The sequence below is a fragment of the Quercus suber genome, unplaced genomic scaffold (assembly GCF_002906115.3).
Source record: "Quercus suber isolate HL8 unplaced genomic scaffold, Cork oak 2.0 scaffold_154, whole genome shotgun sequence".
Taxonomy (NCBI): Eukaryota; Viridiplantae; Streptophyta; class Magnoliopsida; order Fagales; family Fagaceae; genus Quercus; species Quercus suber.
Window position 1 is genome coordinate 707,466 of NW_027069615.1, and position 18,280 is coordinate 725,745.

The 18,280-nt window shown below is 35.0% G+C and overlaps 1 protein-coding gene across 1 annotated transcript; it reads left to right on the plus strand.

Moving 5' to 3' along the window:
- The first annotated feature begins 5,679 nt into the window (after window positions 1-5,679).
- On the plus strand, window positions 5,680-9,625 carry LOC111999745 (protein gamma response 1). The gene is made up of 3 exons (XM_024031868.2): window positions 5,680-5,729; window positions 7,218-8,453; window positions 8,750-9,625. The coding sequence occupies exons 2-3, from the start codon at window positions 7,220-7,222 to the stop codon at window positions 9,460-9,462; spliced, it is 1,947 nt and encodes a 648-aa protein (XP_023887636.2). The 5' UTR covers window positions 5,680-5,729; window positions 7,218-7,219; the 3' UTR covers window positions 9,463-9,625.
- The last annotated feature ends 8,655 nt before the right edge of the window (window positions 9,626-18,280 follow it).

Genomic DNA, 18,280 nt, shown 5'->3' on the forward strand with positions numbered 1-18,280 from the left:
TTGCACAAAATTTAGTCAAAAAATTGATTGGCTTCTCTCAGAAACTTCAAATAATCTACATCTATTGAGAGAGAATATAAAAGACAAGGAATTACTTATGTCCAAATTGGAATGCTTGGAAAATAAAGTCGGTAGAATCCAACAGGAGCTTCAGAAGAAGAGTCATGAGGTTGAGGAGGGAAGCAAATTACAAAGCCAATTACTTAAACAGGTTTTGGCTAACACCTAAATGTCAAAATACAAAGAGAAGTTGGAGGAGTATGAGAGGTGCTTCATGTGGAAACTATAGTTAGTTTTTTTTTTTTTTTTTTTTGAGAAACAACTATAGTTAGTTTAGAAGGGAAAAGTAATGAGTTGCAAGTAAATCATGGAGAAAGGAGTGAGGCATAAACCTGTTAGCTTGGATGAATTTCATTATTAGACACATTGACTTGATTTTGTGACCTATAATGTTATAGCACAGGGGCGGGACATGAAAAAAAAAATTATATATAATAATTTAAAATTTTTTATTTGTCTACCATTTTAAAAAAAAAATGGGAACACCCTCAGTTTTTTTTATGCTAATAAAATTAAATTTTGCTCTATTATTTGTTCTATTTTCAAGCAAAAAGAAAAAGCCCAATTTTTTTTTTTTGGAACTAAAATCTGAAAAAATAAAATTGTAACATAGCAAGTCCACTGCCTACCCCGGAAAAAAAGGTCCAACATCAATCCTAAACAAAACTAACCCCAAATAGATTTTTAAATCAAAATAATTAAAATTTTATTAACTAACTACTCAATCAGGCCAACCCAAACAGATTCTAAAAAAAAAAAAACCCAACCAAAACCCAAAACGCATCTGCCGATTGATCAAAATCATCAAATGGTAAAGCAAAACTGAAATCAGAAATCCTAACCTAAAAGAAAAAAACCTCACCAACAACTAAGCTCCAAGCACATTGGCACAACAGTGCCTCCTCCTCAAGCTCGAGCAATAGAGCACATTAAGCTTCAAACTCGAGCAACAGAGCACATTGGGCCTCAAACTTGAGTAACAGTGATGGCGAGATCGGAGATCGGCTTAGGGATTGCTTGGCTTGGCCTCGTGACCTCGAGTCCTCGCCTCAACGTGCTGCCGCGGCGCAGCCCCTCAGGCCTCAAGGTATTTCAGTTCTTTACTTTTCTCTCTTCTTCTCTATCTCATCTTACATCTTTGGCTTTACTGTGCTTTGAGAGCAAGAGCGGAGCTCTCTCTCTTTCTCTTTGAATTGAAATGAGATTCTCTCTCTATTTCTCTATGTCTAATTGCCTTTACTTTATAACTTTATTTGACATTTTGACTTTATTAGTTTGTGAGTTTCTCGAAGAGCGGAGCTCTCTCTCTTTCTCTTTGAATTGAAATGAGATTCTCTCTCTATTTCTCTATGTCTAATTGCCTTTACTTTATAACTTTATTTGACATTTTGACTTTATTAGTTTGTGAGTTTCTCGTTTTGTGTATTGTGAATTTTGTGTGTTGTGAATGTTTTATATGTTTAATGTTTTGTGGAATGTTGATTGGCTTTGGCTCTTTTGACTCTTGTCTATTGAGTGGGGGTGGATGGGGGCTGTGGGGTGGGATATTTGAATTGGGGAAGTGGACAGGTAGAGGCAGTAAAGGCATGCAAAGGCAGTAAAGGACTAATACATTATAAAAGAAAAAAAATTAAATTATGTTAGGCACTAAGCTGTGGGTTGAGCCGTGGATAATGCACATGGGGTGTGTGCTAATGCATAATAGGGTGTGTGCTAGACTGCTAGTAGTCAGTAAAGAAAAATAATGAAGCAACTAAACAACAATAATTAATAATTTAATTAATCAATACATTATAAAAAACAAACAAATTAAATTGTGTAATTTATGCTTCTTAATGAACACATTGAGAAAAATTCCTAGAGACGCCACTATTATGGCATAGTAATTAATTGTAAATCTGAACTTTTAAGTATTTTCCAGGACCCCAACCATGGTGCTTGCTACTTAGAAAATCATTATCAAATGATGTGAATTTTGATAGGCAGTGTACTATTTTTAGAATGAAAGTTTGAGCTTTGTGTTATGGTTGAATGTAGAGTGACAACCATGAAATCGGTACTTGTTAAATTTTCAGGATGAAATTGTGATTTTCTATAAATAACAAAAATCAAATTTCAAATTTCAAAATCAAATTGTATTTCATTTTTTTTTTGGGGAGGGGGGGGGGTCATCAAGGATTGCAGTTCCAGTAAACATAGAGCGGTAGTGAGCTTTAATGGTATTTAACACTTTTTTATCAAAATTTACCATGTTTTGTCAATTTTACTAACCTTAATTTTGGATGAATAATGCTACCGACACAAACTTTTTTGCTACATCTTTACAAACTATAAATGTAGCAATTTTTACTAGTTCTCATTTGTAAAATAAAAAAAAAAAAAAAAAAAAAGAGTTTGTAACTTTAGCCTTTTCCATTTTGGATAGAGGGAGAGTAAAAAAAAAAAAAAGGAAGTGGTAGATTGTCGTAATGCATTAAAAATTGGTACATTTTGGCTGTCTTTCCATCTTGCTTCTCTCCATCTACATAACCTAAAAAAGTTTCATCTTGCCTTTACAATTGAAAAACACTTTAAAGTTTCTCTTAAAAAGGCTATTTGGTTTGAGAAAAAAAGAGGTGTTTTATGCATTAATTTTCAGTTTTTATGAGACCCACCACCAAAAAAAAGAAAAGAAAAAGGTTTGGTTTGCAAATTTGTATTCAATTTTCGTTTTTAATATCCTAAAAAGTAGATTGCCGTGTTTCTTCAAAAATATCCTAAAAAGTTAGACTTGAATGCTAAAAATAAATACATGTTTGGGGTGTTTTTAGAGTCAATGAAAATGAATACAATAACATTTTCGTTATATTGTTGAAAACGGGTAGGACCCACCAAAGAAGAGTTTAAGTGAATAAAGTTCTTTTTCCTAAAATAAAGAACAAGTGCCAAACCGGAGAATGGTATATTTTGTACTCAAATTTTGTATTCAAAACTAGTTTAGAATCAAATACGCTCTAAATTTTTTAGTGCACTTTTTCAACTTTAAATTAAAATAATGAACGTAAAAATCTTGAAATTTTTCCCATATTTTTTCTTTTAATGAATTTGATTATCAAAATGGTTTATTTTATCAAATACATCAAATACAAAACCTCTATTCCAACCGAAATTACAAAGAGTCCTAATATATTTTATCTTAACATTTTTAGAAGAACCATAGTTCAAATCCATAACCTCTCGTCAATCTCAAAACGGGCTCATAATGGCCCAAATATCTATGTCCCATATCTTTTGGGCCTAGAATAAGATAAAGTGGGCCACACACCAACCCACAAGCGTACACTGTTACCGCAGTGAATCAAATCCCTCTTTTTGTCACAAATCTTCCGCGGCAAGCTTTTTTTCATACAAAACAATATCCCGCCATTCCCAAAAACACTTCCCGATCAGTTTTCTCAGAAAACACGTCTCACTCTTAATCCCCGCATCCAAACACACCCCCAAAACCCTAGCCACCAACCAAGCAAGAGAGAGAGAGAGAGAGAGAGAGCTTGGAAAATTGAAAGTTTTACTTTCAATGAGGTATTTCTCTCACTTTTTTTTTTTTTTTTTAACTTTCTGTTTGGTTCTCGGTAAAATGAGACGGAAAATGAGAACCAAGAAAACCTAATATTTATTTACTTTGGTTTGAATTGTACTGGTTGATGTTATTCTTTTCGGTTCAATTCTGATTCGTATTGATTTTTCAAATTTACTTTGCCATAACATCATTTTATCACAATGATGAATGAAAGTTTGTGTGATCTTGTTACGTTTATTCTACAAGGCCTTTGTTTTTAGTCTCTCAGCTTGTTTTAGTTATCTTGTTTGGTTCAGTACACCAGAAATTTGAGAAAAATTAACAAGAAAATTATGTTAAAAAAAATAGTTATATGGGTCTGTTTGGTTAGGCGATTTGAGAGCTTAAAAGTGCGTTTTTAAAACCCAAAATTCCATTTCACACACCGTTTTTGCAACAGCTTATACAAATGCACCCTATAAGTTGTCAATGTGGTTTTACATTTTTTTTTTTTTTTGGTGGGCTTTGTTAATTGCTTATGTGAAATATATTTTGAGCTTTGGCTGAGCTCAGTTCGTGTAGTTTACTTGTTGGGAAGTGGTTTTAACTTGGTCTATGTGGAGGGGTTAACTTGGACTGATAGTGTTGGTATATGAAGAGTAGCTTTGGTTTATATGTCTATTCAACTATTTGATTGAAAGTCAATTTCTAATTGAGGGCACAAAGACGCACACTTAAATGGTTTCACAAGTATTTGATTCTTTTCTATGTTATGCGTCATAGCTAGGTGAATACATGTGGCCGATCCCAATTAGTCTGGTTGTGCATTTGAACTGAATCTGAAGTTTTTGGACTAAAGCTTTGTTGTGGTTGTTGTTGTTGTTGTTGTTGTTGTTGTTGTATAGTTTATAGCTAGGTAGATTTTTGAAGCATTGGTAAAAATAATAATGTAAAAGGCAGGATGTACTGAGATGATCTTATATGTTTATTAGCATTTTACTTGTCATTCTAAGATCTAAGAATCAATGCAAGTTTTTGCTTCGCGGGGATATAGTAAATGGTGTATTATGGTAATTTGGAGTTGGTTTGTCCCAATAGGATAGAAGAGAATCATCGACCTAACTGATCGAGGATGAAAATTGAGCTAATGAAATTGATTTGGTAGTTTGGGTCTGGCTTTAGCTTATATGTCTATTGAACTATATGATTAAAGTCCATTTCTAATTGAGGGCATGGGTATAAACTTTCAAATGGGTTCACAAGTATCTGATAAGAATTAATTATATAACAATATTTTTATTTTATTTTATTTTTTTCTTGTGTATGCTTCATAGCTAGGTAGAATTCTGAAGTGTCGTGGACAATGCAAACATTTTGATTTTTTTTTTCAGTTGTTTGCAGTAATTCCTGGCATATTAATAACTTGTTATATTTGAAACTACCTATTGCTTATTGTTTTGTTGAAGTCCAATACTGATGATAGGGTAAATCTTGCTTGGGTACTGTTCTGTGTTTTCCAGAGATGGCGGGGCACCTCCCAAACTCTCCTAAACTAGGATATCCTGTTGACAGTGGTGATGAAAAGTACGTCTCTGGCCTTAGTACCATTCTAGTTGCTACTATTCAAGAAGCAAAAGACAGGATTTCTCAGATAGAATATATATTCTGCAGCCAGCTCTACCCTAATTTCCAATCAAAGTCTAAAAGCCTGCAGAAAGTTTATTTTGAGGCCAGGAAAGCTGCAGAAGATGTGTGGAAAGAGAAGGAAAATGATCTCTTAATCCAAATGGAAAGACTTCAACTTGAAAAGAAACAAGCCCTAGAAGAGAACCAGTCTCTCAAGCTAGAGATGGAAAAACCATCAAAGGAGCAGGAAGAGAAGACAAACAAGTTACTTGCCAATATTAAATGTCAAAAACTTGAGATTGATCAACTAGGATTGAAGCTGAAGAATAAGTCTAAGGAAGTTGATGAGGGAATGGAATTGCATAATAGATTAATCCAATTGGTTCAAGAAAAAACCTCTGATAATTTAAACATGGGAAAACAACTTAAAGAGTATGAAGAAAAGACAAATGAGACAAGCAAGAGAGAGAGAGCTTGGAAAATTGAAAGTTTTACTTTCAATGAGGTATTTCTCTCATTCATTTTCCTTTTTTTTTTTTTTTTTTTACTTTCTGTTTGGTTCTCGGTAAAATGAGACGGAAAATGAGAACCAAGAAAACCTAATATTTATTTACTTTGGTTTGAATTGTACTGGTTGATGTTATTCTTTTCGGTTCAATTCTGATTCGTATTGATTTTTCAAAATTACTTTGCCATAACATCATTTTATCACAATGATGAATGAAAGTTTGTGTGATCTTGCTACGTTTATTCTACAATGCCTTTGTTTTTAGTCTCTCAGCTTGTTTTAGTTATCTTGTTTGGTTCAGTACATCAGAAATTTGAGAAAAATTAACAAGAAAATTATTTTCAAAAAAGTAGTTATATGGGTCTGTTTGGTTAGGCCATTTGAGAGCTTAAAAGTGCGTTTTTAAAAACCCAAAATTCCATTTCGCACACCGATTTTGCAACAGCTTATACAAACACACCCTATAAGTTGTCAATGTGGTTTTACATTTTTTTTTTTGTTTGTTTTTGGTGGGCTTTGTTAATTGCTTATGTGAAATATATTTTGAGCTTTGGCTGAGATCGGTTCGTGTAGTTTACTTGTTGGGAAGTGGGTTTAACTTGGTCTATGTGGAGGGTTTAACTTGGACTGATAGTGTTGGTATATGAAGAGTAGCTTTGGTTTATATGTCTATTCAACTATTTGATTGAAAATCAATTTCTAATTGAGGGCACAAAGACGCACACTTAAATGGGTTCACAAGTATTTGATTCTTTTCCATAGTTTGCTTCGTAGCTAGGTGAATACATGTGGCCGATCCCAATTAGTCTGGTTGTGCATTCAAAACCGAATCTAAATGTTTTTGGACTAAAGCTTTGTTGTTGTATAGTTTATAGCTAGGTAGATTTTTGAAGTATTGGTAAAAATAATAATGTAAAAGGAAGGATCTACTGAGGTGATCTTATATGTTTATTAGCATTTTACTTGTCATTCTAAGATCTAAGAATCAATGCAAGTTTTTGCTTCGCGGGGATATAGTAAATGGTGTATTATGGTAATTTGGAGTTGGTTTGTCCCAATAGGATAGAAGAGAATCATTGACCTAACTGATCAAGGATGAAAATTGAGCTAATGAAATTGATTTGGTAGTTTGGGTCTGGCTTTAGCTTATATATGTCTATTGAACTATATGATTAAAGTCCATTTCTAATTGAGGGCATGGGTATAAACTTTCAAATGGGTTCACAAGTATCTGATAAGAATTAATTATATAACAATATTTTTATTTTATTTTATTTTTTTCTTGTGTATGCTTCATAGCTAGGTAGAATTCTGAAGTGTCGTGGACAATGCAAACATTTTGATTTTTTTTTTCAGTTGTTTGCAGTAATTCCTGGCATATTAATAACTTGTTATATTTGAAACTACCTATTGCTTATTGTTTTGTTGAAGTCCAATACTGATGATAGGGTAAATCTTGCTTGGGTACTGTTCTGTGTTTTCCAGAGATGGCGGGGCACCTCCCAAACTCTCCTAAACTAGGATATCCTGTTGACAGTGGTGATGAAAAGTACGTCTCTGGCCTTAGTACCATTCTAGTTGCTACTATTCAAGAAGCAAAAGACAGGATTTCTCAGATAGAATATATATTCTGCAGCCAGCTCTACCCTAATTTCCAATCAAAGTCTAAAAGCCTGCAGAAAGTTTATTTTGAGGCCAGGAAAGCTGCAGAAGATGTGTGGAAAGAGAAGGAAAATGATCTCTTAATCCAAATGGAAAGACTTCAACTTGAAAAGAAACAAGCCCTAGAAGAGAACCAGTCTCTCAAGCTAGAGATGGAAAAACCATCAAAGGAGCAGGAAGAGAAGACAAACAAGTTACTTGCCAATATTAAATGTCAAAAACTTGAGATTGATCAACTAGGATTGAAGCTGAAGAATAAGTCTAAGGAAGTTGATGAGGGAATGGAATTGCATAATAGATTAATCCAATTGGTTCAAGAAAAAACCTCTGATAATTTAAACATGGGAAAACAACTTAAAGAGTATGAAGAAAAGACAAATGAGCTTCTTGCCAAAGTGAATGGCCTTGAGAAAAAAGTTGACGAGCTCCAAGATGAGCTTAGAATAAAGCAAGAAAAAGTAGTAGAGGGAAAGGAGTTGACAAAAAATTTGGTTGAAAAGATTGAAAGGCTTACCTCTGAAATTTCAGATGATCAACAGCTATTGAGAGAGAATAAAAAAGAGAAGAAATTACTTATGGGCAAATTGGAACATTTGGAAGACAATGCTGGTAGATTCCAGAAGGAGCTTCAGAAAATGACTCGTGAGGTTGATGAGGGAAGAAATTTACAAAACGAATTACTTCAACAGATTGATTCAACTAATACTGAAATATCAAAGAACAAACTGCAGTTGGAGGAGTGTGAGAAAGAGAAGAAGCTGCTTGTGGACAAAATAATTGTTTTAGAAGGGAAAATTAATGAGTTACAGGTAAATCATGGAGGGAGGAGCAGTGAGGTGGCAGAAGGAAACGATTCATATGAAAAATTACTTCAACAGATTGACACAAAAGCCTCTGAGTTACAAGCTGAGAAGAAGAAAACAAGGCATGTTGTTGATCTTTACAAAAAGCTGAAATCTCAATACGACTACCTCAGGTCAAAGTGCGGTCTTACTATCGATAATATGCTCCCCCAAAGTGATTCTCTATGGCATAATCAGAATATATTGACTTCACCTGGTAAGCCTACTGCTTTTATTATGCATTTTCTCTTTATGTAATTCTAAACCATTAGCTGCATATGTATGAATCAAAAAAAGTTTCATGATGATCTGCTGGTAGTCAGTCTTTAGTTTAAAAGTGGGTTATTTACTAGGTTGTCACTTCACATGAGGTCCAAACTTGTTTGAATTCACTGCTTTTTGAATTTCATATTGTGGTTGGTTCAACTTAGAATCACAATGGGCTAGATATCTTTTACATATTGCAGCTTCTGTTATTCTTTCTAAAGAATTATCTTTTGCCTGGTATTTTAGATCTTGGAAAGAAAATTGCAGACACTCCTGTGACTTCCAGTGACAAAAATAAAATGAAGAATGACATCTGTTTCAGTGGAAGCTCAGAGGATGAGGAAAGCACCAAATTAATTCAAACTTCAAGTTCTGACTCTCCTCCTTCAGGTGTCCCCATTACATCAAAATGTCCCTCCAATGTAAAATCAGCCCCGGTAGCTGGTACAAAGCGGCCTGCATCTTCTTGGAGAGAAACAAGGTCCCGTCAGTGCCAAGGTGGGCCTGATCCTCACGATGATTTTCTTGATACTCCTCTTGAGAACATCAGAGGAAACTTGAACAAGACCTTGAAAGAACAAGAAAATGATCCTCCAGTCCCTATTCAGAAAGACATGAATTTTGACAGTTCAGATGATGAAACACAGGATATGAATGCTGATCGCAGAGTACAAAAGCAGCAGATGCCAGTTCCAGTGGCTGGCAAGAAAGATTTCAAGTATGTTGAACCAGTAAGAAAGAAAGCTGATAGGGAAAACTTGAAAGGAATTGAATGCAAGCAGTGTAAGAAGTTCTATGATGTGGTTCTACCCAATGATGGGGGCAGGGACCCCAATGGTAATCAGCGGAAGTTACGCTGTGAACATCATGATGGTGTTTCTAGGCATCGATATAGGTATGCTCCTCCTTTGACCCCTGAAGGATTTTGGAACATTGGATTTGAATCTGAAATGTCATAGTATTATTGAGCTCAAAATTCTTACCTTTGTTTGAGCTGTTCATTTGATTTCTACTTCCAGTTTTGCAACTTTGTGGTCCTAAGTAAATTAAAAGAGAAAATAGTTCCAAGAAAGCTAAAATAATCCTTCAATTACATGATGTATCCCCCAAGGTTTTACCCAAGTTCTAACCCTAAAATTATTTATGATTTTAAATTCTATTGTATATCCACCCATGTACCCGATTTCCTTCTCTATTCTTTTATAAAAAATTTACTTATCAAGATAGGAAATCTATTTTATATATATATATATATATATCTAGTATTCAAGAACAAATATTTGTAGACTTTACTTGATTCTGTTTTCTGGTAGTGACACTTGTCTGTACAATATTTGAGGTATAAAACTTTGGAATGTTGTACAATGTCCAAGGAAAAAATTGGTAGTATTTTGTGGGATTCCTTTTGTGGTCAAAACCTTTTGATTAAAAAAAATTCCACTGCAATATCAATACTGAGTCACTCATAGCATTACTATATCTTCCCTTTTCATTGCGGGTTGATTATTCGTCACTCCTTGTAATTAATCATCAGGTAAATATTGAAAATGTTGTGAATTCCAAGTTATTCTATCTGTTGTCAGCCTTGTTAGAATCATTTATGTGATTGATTAATGGACACCAGATATTAAAACTCAAAATAGTTGCAAGTTTTCCCTGCTGTTGATTGCATATCATTGATAGTTATCTATATTTCTCATTTTCATAATTGTACTTCATATTGTGTTATCTTTGATTGTTCATATCGATCACTACTCAAATACCATTCTCCTATAAACTTCTATATCTCCTTTTGATTTATATATGAAATTGATTCTTGAAGTTTGTGCCAAAACCTACCATGCTAGATATCTTAGTTTTCTGTGTATTTCTTCTTTTGCTTTCCTTTTAGGCAATCATAGCATGTCTCATTTAGATAATCTGAACTCTTGGTATTTATGCCCTTACAGTCTAGGATTCTCCAATCTCATTATTCCACAATTCAGTTTGATTAATTTCTGATCCTTATTAATCCGTTTGCCCATTAATTAGCATTACGTTTGAAATTGAACTTGTATATTTTTAGCTTACTTCAATCATTTCGAAGCTCCAAAGTTACTGTAACTTTAGACTCTTTCATAATTCTCTTCATTTGCTATATAATAATGCAGTAGTTGACATGCTACTGCATTATTATATAGCAAATATTGTGGTAGTTGACAATATTATATAGCAAATATTGTGGTATATCCCTAATTCTTTCATTATTGTGTTCTTTGTTCATATATGCACCGATCTAATCAATTTATTGTTTCAAATTTTCAATATATATATATATATGTATGTATGTATGCATGGGAATTTTTGGTTAAAAGCAACTTTAGCAAATTATTGGAGAAATAGAATATTGATTCAAGCAATCTACTTAAAATGAAGGGATCGGTAGTAGACTAGTAGTATAATATGCAACTAGCAGTAACAATATGGCTCCCCTCCTTTGGTCACAAAGTGATACTTGTGTCATTGATAAACTTGGGAGAAATGGAGATGATGTGAAATTCTCTGTTTTTCTACTTCAAGTGAATAAAATCAAGCATACTAACCAAAAAAATACTTCCCACTACTATACCTAAAAAATAGATTCAACATTCCTGTCCTGCTTACCCCATAGGAAATGATAGTACCAAAATCCCAATATATATAAAATGGCAAGGGTGATATTCTTCTACACCATTTCTCTCTACCTTGTGAATTGGTAGTAGTTGGTATGATTATGTCACAGTTTGAATGAGTAGAACCGGCACCTAGACTGGATACACACCCACCCACATGATTGCAGAGGCCCATACAATCACAGTGTTTGTGGGTAATCTTTCACACTGACATCCTTAATAGAAATAAGTTTATATGGTGGCAAAGGATGCTTAGTGTCAGCTAACATGCTACTAGTAGTACTCTTTGATTCGGTTATTAAATTAAAAGTTGCATCCTATGTCTACTATTTTTTCTTGAAGGGTAAAATTCTGAAATTCTCTATGGAGAGTTAACCTATTTATAAAATTGTATAGTTGGAAATGAGAACCTGGCTAGATGTCTATGAGAAACAAATATATATCAGGATTTTGCTAGCTTATTTGTTTGAAGTTGAGATTAAAGTCATTGCCTTAGTTGAAAAACAGCTAGCTTAAAGTCTTCTTCTTTTTATTATTATTATTATTATTTTTTTCTGGCAACAAATAAGCTAGTATTTTTTTGAGATAGTTAAAACATGTTGCTAACTTCGCAATTCGAACACTTTTTCCTTAGACCCCCAAACACTTTGTGTATGAAGAAGTGCCAATTAAATTACAAGACGTTTAAAATAAACTAATATTTTTATAGGCCAATGAATGCTAAGTTTATTGAAATTGCCAAAAACTGATTATAAAATTGACATATCAAGAAATGTTCAGATATTATATTGGCATTGGATTGCAGGATTGGAAAAACATCTCTATTGCCATATTTATGGAGGGTCATTGAGAGGGTTCACCATGTGATGTTTGTTTTTTTTGTGCTTTGTTGGATCTAAGTTCCCATCAGTTTCTATTTGGGGTTTACTGCGGAATCCAGACTAGGTCTTGGGCCTCTTGGCCTTTTAGGTTGAGTAAGAGTTAGCTAATGGTAGAGTAAACTTTACAATTCTTTTGCTAGAGTGAGTTACTGAGTTAACATATGGATATGTCAGTGAAGTAGGGCTACATTTTAAACATTTTACTAGAGGAAGTGGACCAGGTGACCGACATTTATTCCTATAAGAAGGGATCGTAATTTGTCAGAAACATGCATAGCTGTTTGGGACTTTAACCTCAGCTTTATTATTGCAAGTATCAAAGATAAAAATTAATGCTAGGAAATCAATGCACACAGCTCAACTTGTTCCCGTTGTACACTAAAATTTATTAAATGCATTAATATAACATTGCATACTTTTCTTGGTTTTTTTATCAACCTCTTTTTTGTTTTTAAAGGTTTTTTTGGTTGAAGTATTTAGAATAGAAGAATTCCATCCAATATAAGTTTTAATTTTAACCCATTTAAAATGACATTGTGATTTTTAAGACAGCTAAAACATTCTCTTTATGACAATGGGAGAAAGAACATAGGTGCAATTATTAGGTATACTAGAAGGACTATTGAATTGATTTTCTCAACTAACGAAATAATATCACTTATGCAAATATGTAAATCAGATTCCTAATCAGCATAAGAATTAAAAATAAAAAACAACTTGATTATATTACATTAGCATAAATGATTTTTGAGGGTCATTTTTGTAAAACAAAAAGGAGGCCCAACTCAACAACACAGGTAGCAAATAGAAGTGGCAAGCATAAAATAAAACCATTAAGTCCAAGCGGTAGGAATAATGGGTCACAGGTTCATAAAATAAATAAATGGGCCTTGAGGAAGTAAGTAGGCTCGAAGGCCTGAAAAGAGAGAATAACAAACCCATGGGCAGTGTATAATGTGAAAAAGTAAAAATGAGCTGCAGCAGGCTCAAAGTAATGTAAGTAAGGAGAGTAGGGGATTGTTGGCAGGCCCACAAACCCCAATGATGAGTATGAAGTAATTGGGTCGGGGAAGCCCAATGAAGTAAGTAAAAACCCATGGGAATACAAAATTAGGAATTGGGTCGAGGAAGCCCCAAGCAAGTAAATGGGCTGAGGAAGCCCAAAACAAGTAAATGGGCCGAGGATGCCCAAGGGGACACAGGAGCCCCTAAGTAAGAAAGCCCATAGTCATGCAAAGCCATTTGGGGAAGAGAGTAAAACGGCAGGTCTAAAAGAGGACCAGCAGGACCAAGTCATTACAGCAGGAATGACAGAATAGTATGACTACTAGACATGATGTCAATCAAGAAATGGGCCAAGAGAAATGTAAAATCCAGTATTAAATGAAGCACAGCTCCAAAAGGGAACAGTGAATTATGAAATGGCCCACGTAAAAGAACAAAGAAGTGCAGCAGATTATGCAAACAAAGCTCCAGATCACTGCAAGCACATGAGCAGCAGGCAGATTTTGAACATACATGACAGGGAAGCACGTGCAAGGCCCAGGCACTACCAGCCTGTACCCAGCCAATATGAGACGTGGTGGAGCCATAGGTCAGAGGTAAGAGGTAAGGGGGGTGTGGTTTGGTGGTGGGGAGAGGGGAAAAGACCTATTCTGCGGTTCTTGCCCAAGCCCTTTTGGGAGGTACGTTCTGCTGGGATGACAGACTGCCCAAAAGAGGCAAGGTTGAGGGGGGAACCGTTGGGTGCATGCCATGGGAGAGAGAGAAAAAGCATTTACACCATGACAGGAGAGGGTGCCACGGCGGACTAACAAAACGATGCAAACCTGCCTTTGTCTGGCGTGGATAAGTGATACATAGACGAGTTCCTGGGTGGTCGGCATGTATGCCCAGACTAGACAAAGGCAGTTAAGGGGTAAAGTAGTAAAATCTGGTCACGGCAGACCCTATAACAGGACCCTTGCCGTGCCTTGTATAAGGGATCGAAAAACAAAGGTATTACGAAGGGAAAAGAAAACAAAAGAAAAAGAAAGGAAAGAAAAAAAGATAAGAGAGAAAACAGAAAGCAAAAGAAAGATAGTATAATGGGCATGCACTAGTAGGCCGGTTCTCTTCTCTCCCCCTCGAAATCCCACTCTCTTGGAGGCAAGTAAACAATAGAGATTCCTTTGGGCACTAATCATTTAGGTCCGGTTCCCTCAAAGTCATTAATCCCCACGGCAGGATCTTTTCTTGGGAGATTAGTTTCATTAAGAGGAGGCGTTCTTCCTCTTTGGTCTTTGCTTTTGCGAACCTAAACTTGACTTGACTTTTATTTTCAATTAACTCATATTATTACTTAATCCTTTATTTCTTCTGTAAAAGCCATTGTTATCACTGCCATTGCTATTATTGTGATTGTCATAAAAATAGAGATTACTTGGTTATTTTTCATCAAGGAAAGGTCACTATATCTTGTTTTTCTGTTGTTATTATATCTGCCTGTTGTAACTTATTTGAAACAGCTTTGCCTGCCATAAACGCACTCCTGGTAGATGAGGTATAGTTTGTATACAAGCCGGCCTAAGTTGAGTTACAGTTGGACCGGTTTCAACTCCCTTACTCAGAAACATTTGGGTACATTACTGCAGGAGGCAGCCCAGCCCAACGCACAACACAAAAAAGACCCCTACAATAATAGTATTTTATTGGCTAAAAGGATTAAGAGGGTTACAACAAACCTAATAATTTCTCAAAACATAGAACCTAAAGCATTTACTACTCTTATATTAACATAATGGAAAGAAAAAGAGAAGCGTATAAACCTTTTGCAATTAGATCAACAGTATTCCATGCAGCACAAAGATAATGTACCTAACCTTCCCAACAGCTTCCAATTTTCACTAAAAAGCTTATGCTTTTCAGCTTTTCTTTTCATGTGAATGAAACTTTCTCCCTCAACGTAATAATTTGATCTTTTGCCCAAATTAAATAATGTAATACCCCTTCAAAAACATAACCCAAGATCTCTCTTTGATTGCTGCATCATCCATATAATAAATAGCTCATGCAATTTGATAAAAAAAACAAAATAAAAATTTGAAATTGTGTATCCCAATGCAAACTATATTATATAATATATACCAAGTATGAAATCCATGCTCATTTGCTCACTATAACTTGGAATCTTTTCTGCCAATATCACACTGATTATCTTTGCTTGTTTTTTCAAAAAAATGGGTTTTTTTTTTTGGAGTTAAATTGAGAGGGAATTAGAACCTGGAATAATCGAAGATTTCTGGGAACCAGGTTGGTTGTCCATTTTAGCTATTTTCTAGGTGCTTTCTCGTACGTGTCCTGAGGAAATGGAAAAAGGAGACGACCAAAGGGAATGATAAGATGTGCGCACGTCTGGTATGGATACCTTTGTTAAGCGACACGATGCCGTATTCTATTATGCTTTCTTTTAAACTAATTTGCGTTATAGTTACTGTTAGAAGTTATTTAGGAGAGTGAGGAGAGAGATTGAATTTCGGCAACAGTGTTGCCGAAATTCAAGAAAAAGTAGGAGAGAGAATGAGAAAATTGGAGGAGAGAGAAAAACTCGAATTACGGCAATGGTATTGCCGTAATTCCTCTGCCCAATCTGCCCGGGTTTGTGCGTGTGAGGAGTGAAATGTGTGAGTGCCCCCCCCCCCCCCCCCTGAAGATACTTACACTATGCTACTTGTCTTGTAGAGTGGAAAATTAAGTCTTATACCTACGCGCCTTCAATTAGCTGTTATAGATAATATATGGATTTTGGTTAGGGGTGAGCAAAACGTTATCGGAGCAGACCCAACCAACCGGCCTGATGACGCCGTCTTGACACTAGCACCGATTGACTTAGCCGAGGCTGGCATTCTGAGGGAAAAGCTCGTTCTGATGGAGAAATTATACAGTCCTCTGGTGGATCATGTCACTTGTTCACGAAAATGCTCCCACTTGTTTAAAATTGCTGAGTCAGTAATTAGTTTCTATTTTAAAAAAATTTCTAACTAATATTTAACAAATGAAAATTTTTTAGTGAATGGTCGCACCATAATAAACTTGCAATTGTATACACCATAAGGACCTTATAATTTTCTCTTCGATGCCGGTGCGGTGCGGATTGAGAAATCCGAAACCGCTAAGGAACGTCCATACCAGGTTCTGATTTTATTTTATTTTTAATAAAACGACGTCGTATACCTGTTATTAAAAAAATAATAATAAATAAACAAAAGCAACGGTGTCGTTTGGCTAGGATTTCAGATTCTCAGGGTATAAATACATTCTTTGCTCTCAAAATCGTTTTAACTCTCGCTCGTCGCGTCTCGCGTCTCGCCTGACGCAACTCTCGCCGTTGCCTGAGCTCTCGCCTTCGCCTGACGGCGACGCCTCGTCTGAGCTCTCGCCGTCGCTCACCAGTCACGGAAAACAACGGTAAGCCTCTTGGGTTGGATAGGTATTTCATATTTGTCTTCGTGTTGGATACTGATAGGTGTTTGTCTTCGTGTTGGTTCCTTTATAGTTGGGATATGTGTGTTTGCTTCTTCTGTTTGATTAAGGTTGTGATTTTTATATAAAACTTTAAATTGATTACTCCAAAATTGTGTACGGTCATAATGAATGGGCCTTGTTAATTGTTATTAGCTGTTGTGAGCTCTTTGCCAAATGGGTGGGCCTGCCTAACTCATATATAAGTATAACATTAATAAAACAAAATGGTATTTCCTTCATGCTGTTCAGATTAGAATAGACTTATTGTTTACTATCTATGCTTTGCTTCCCTATTTGGGCTCTTTTTTTTGTAACTGGATCCGGCCCATTTTTGCACAGGTTTTGGATCATTACTGTTGTGTTTGGGTGAACAGATTTTTTATTTTATTTTATAAAGTTTCTGTTGAACAGATTTTTTATATATAAAAAAAAAATATTGTTAATGTTTCAAACCGACCAAACCAATTAAACCAAGCCAATCAAACCGCACCGTTATAAGTCGGAAAACTGACCCTAATGGTATGCATCGGTTTCAATTTTTACAAAACCGATCCCTATCAGTTCGGTAACAAATTTGAAAAAAAACCGAACTGACCAAACAGCGCACACCCCTAATTTTGGTGGTGTTTTAGTATTGTGCTTGGGAATTTTGAGTGCTGCTTCAATCTAAGATTAAAAAGTTTAATATTTTGGTTCTGGGTTTTACATTTTATGGATAAAAATTTAGTTGTGGTTTATTATTGTGCTTAGAAATGTTGAGTGCTGCTTCAATCTAAGACTAACAGTTTGACTCTTATTAAAATTTTGGTTTTGGGGCTGATCTGTTTCTGGGTTTTGCTTTTAATTATTTATATAATTTAAATAAATAATAATTAAATTATTTATGACGTCACTGGTTCGACCATAAAACTGGTAATTAGCTCATTTTTCAGTTCTTTCACTGTACCGGTTTTTAAAACCATGTTTGCTCTTCTCTCTCTAGGGTTTCAATTCAACACAGCCATGCCTCGCTACTACTGCGATTACTGTGACACCTACTTGACTCACGATTCTGTAAGTCTCTCTCTTAAATTATTTGGTGCATTTGGATTATATGTATGTCTGTTTAAGGATTTATGTCAATATTGAACCAAATCATGCAAATGCGATGACTCCTCATATGTTTGGTATTGTTTGTTAATAAAAGTGTGGTTTTTCTTGTACACGATTTTTTTTAGTGGGAGCTGATGGGTTCATCTTTGTGAACAAGTTGAACTGTTATTCTTATTATTATTTACGTGGGAGCTTAATTTGGTGAGTCTTGTGTTGTGGGGATATTTTGGGTTCTTATGATTTTCAAAATGCTAAAAATGCACTTTACACACTCTTTAAGTTTGTGGTAGCTTTTAAGTCAGTGTCTCAAAGCTTGCAATTTGCACCCTTGAATATTATAATGATGTCAATGTGCTCCTACTGTTATGGTCCGTCACATTTTCACCATTAACCTTCCTGAAAATGATGTCGTTTTTTGTGTGGGTTAATTGCAAGATTCTAACGGATGTTGATAGAAAGGGCACATTGACATTATTGTAGTACTCCAGAGTGTAAATTAAAAGTTTTCATAGTCAAGGGGCTGATTTAGAAACAACCTCAAACTTAAGATGTCCTAAATAGTATTTTAGGATTTTTAAATATCAAAGGATACAATATTGCTTAGAGTTTGACGCTGGACCTTGGTGTGATGGCAAGTGTCCTCCATTCAA

Coding starts and splice junctions, on each gene's coding strand:
- LOC111999745 (XM_024031868.2), top strand. CDS start 7,220: ATGGCGGGGCACCTCCCAAACTCTCCTAAACTAGGATATCCTGTTGAC. Junction 8,454..8,749: donor GAATATATTGACTTCACCTG/GTAAGCCTACTG, acceptor CTGGTATTTTAG/ATCTTGGAAAGAAAATTGCA.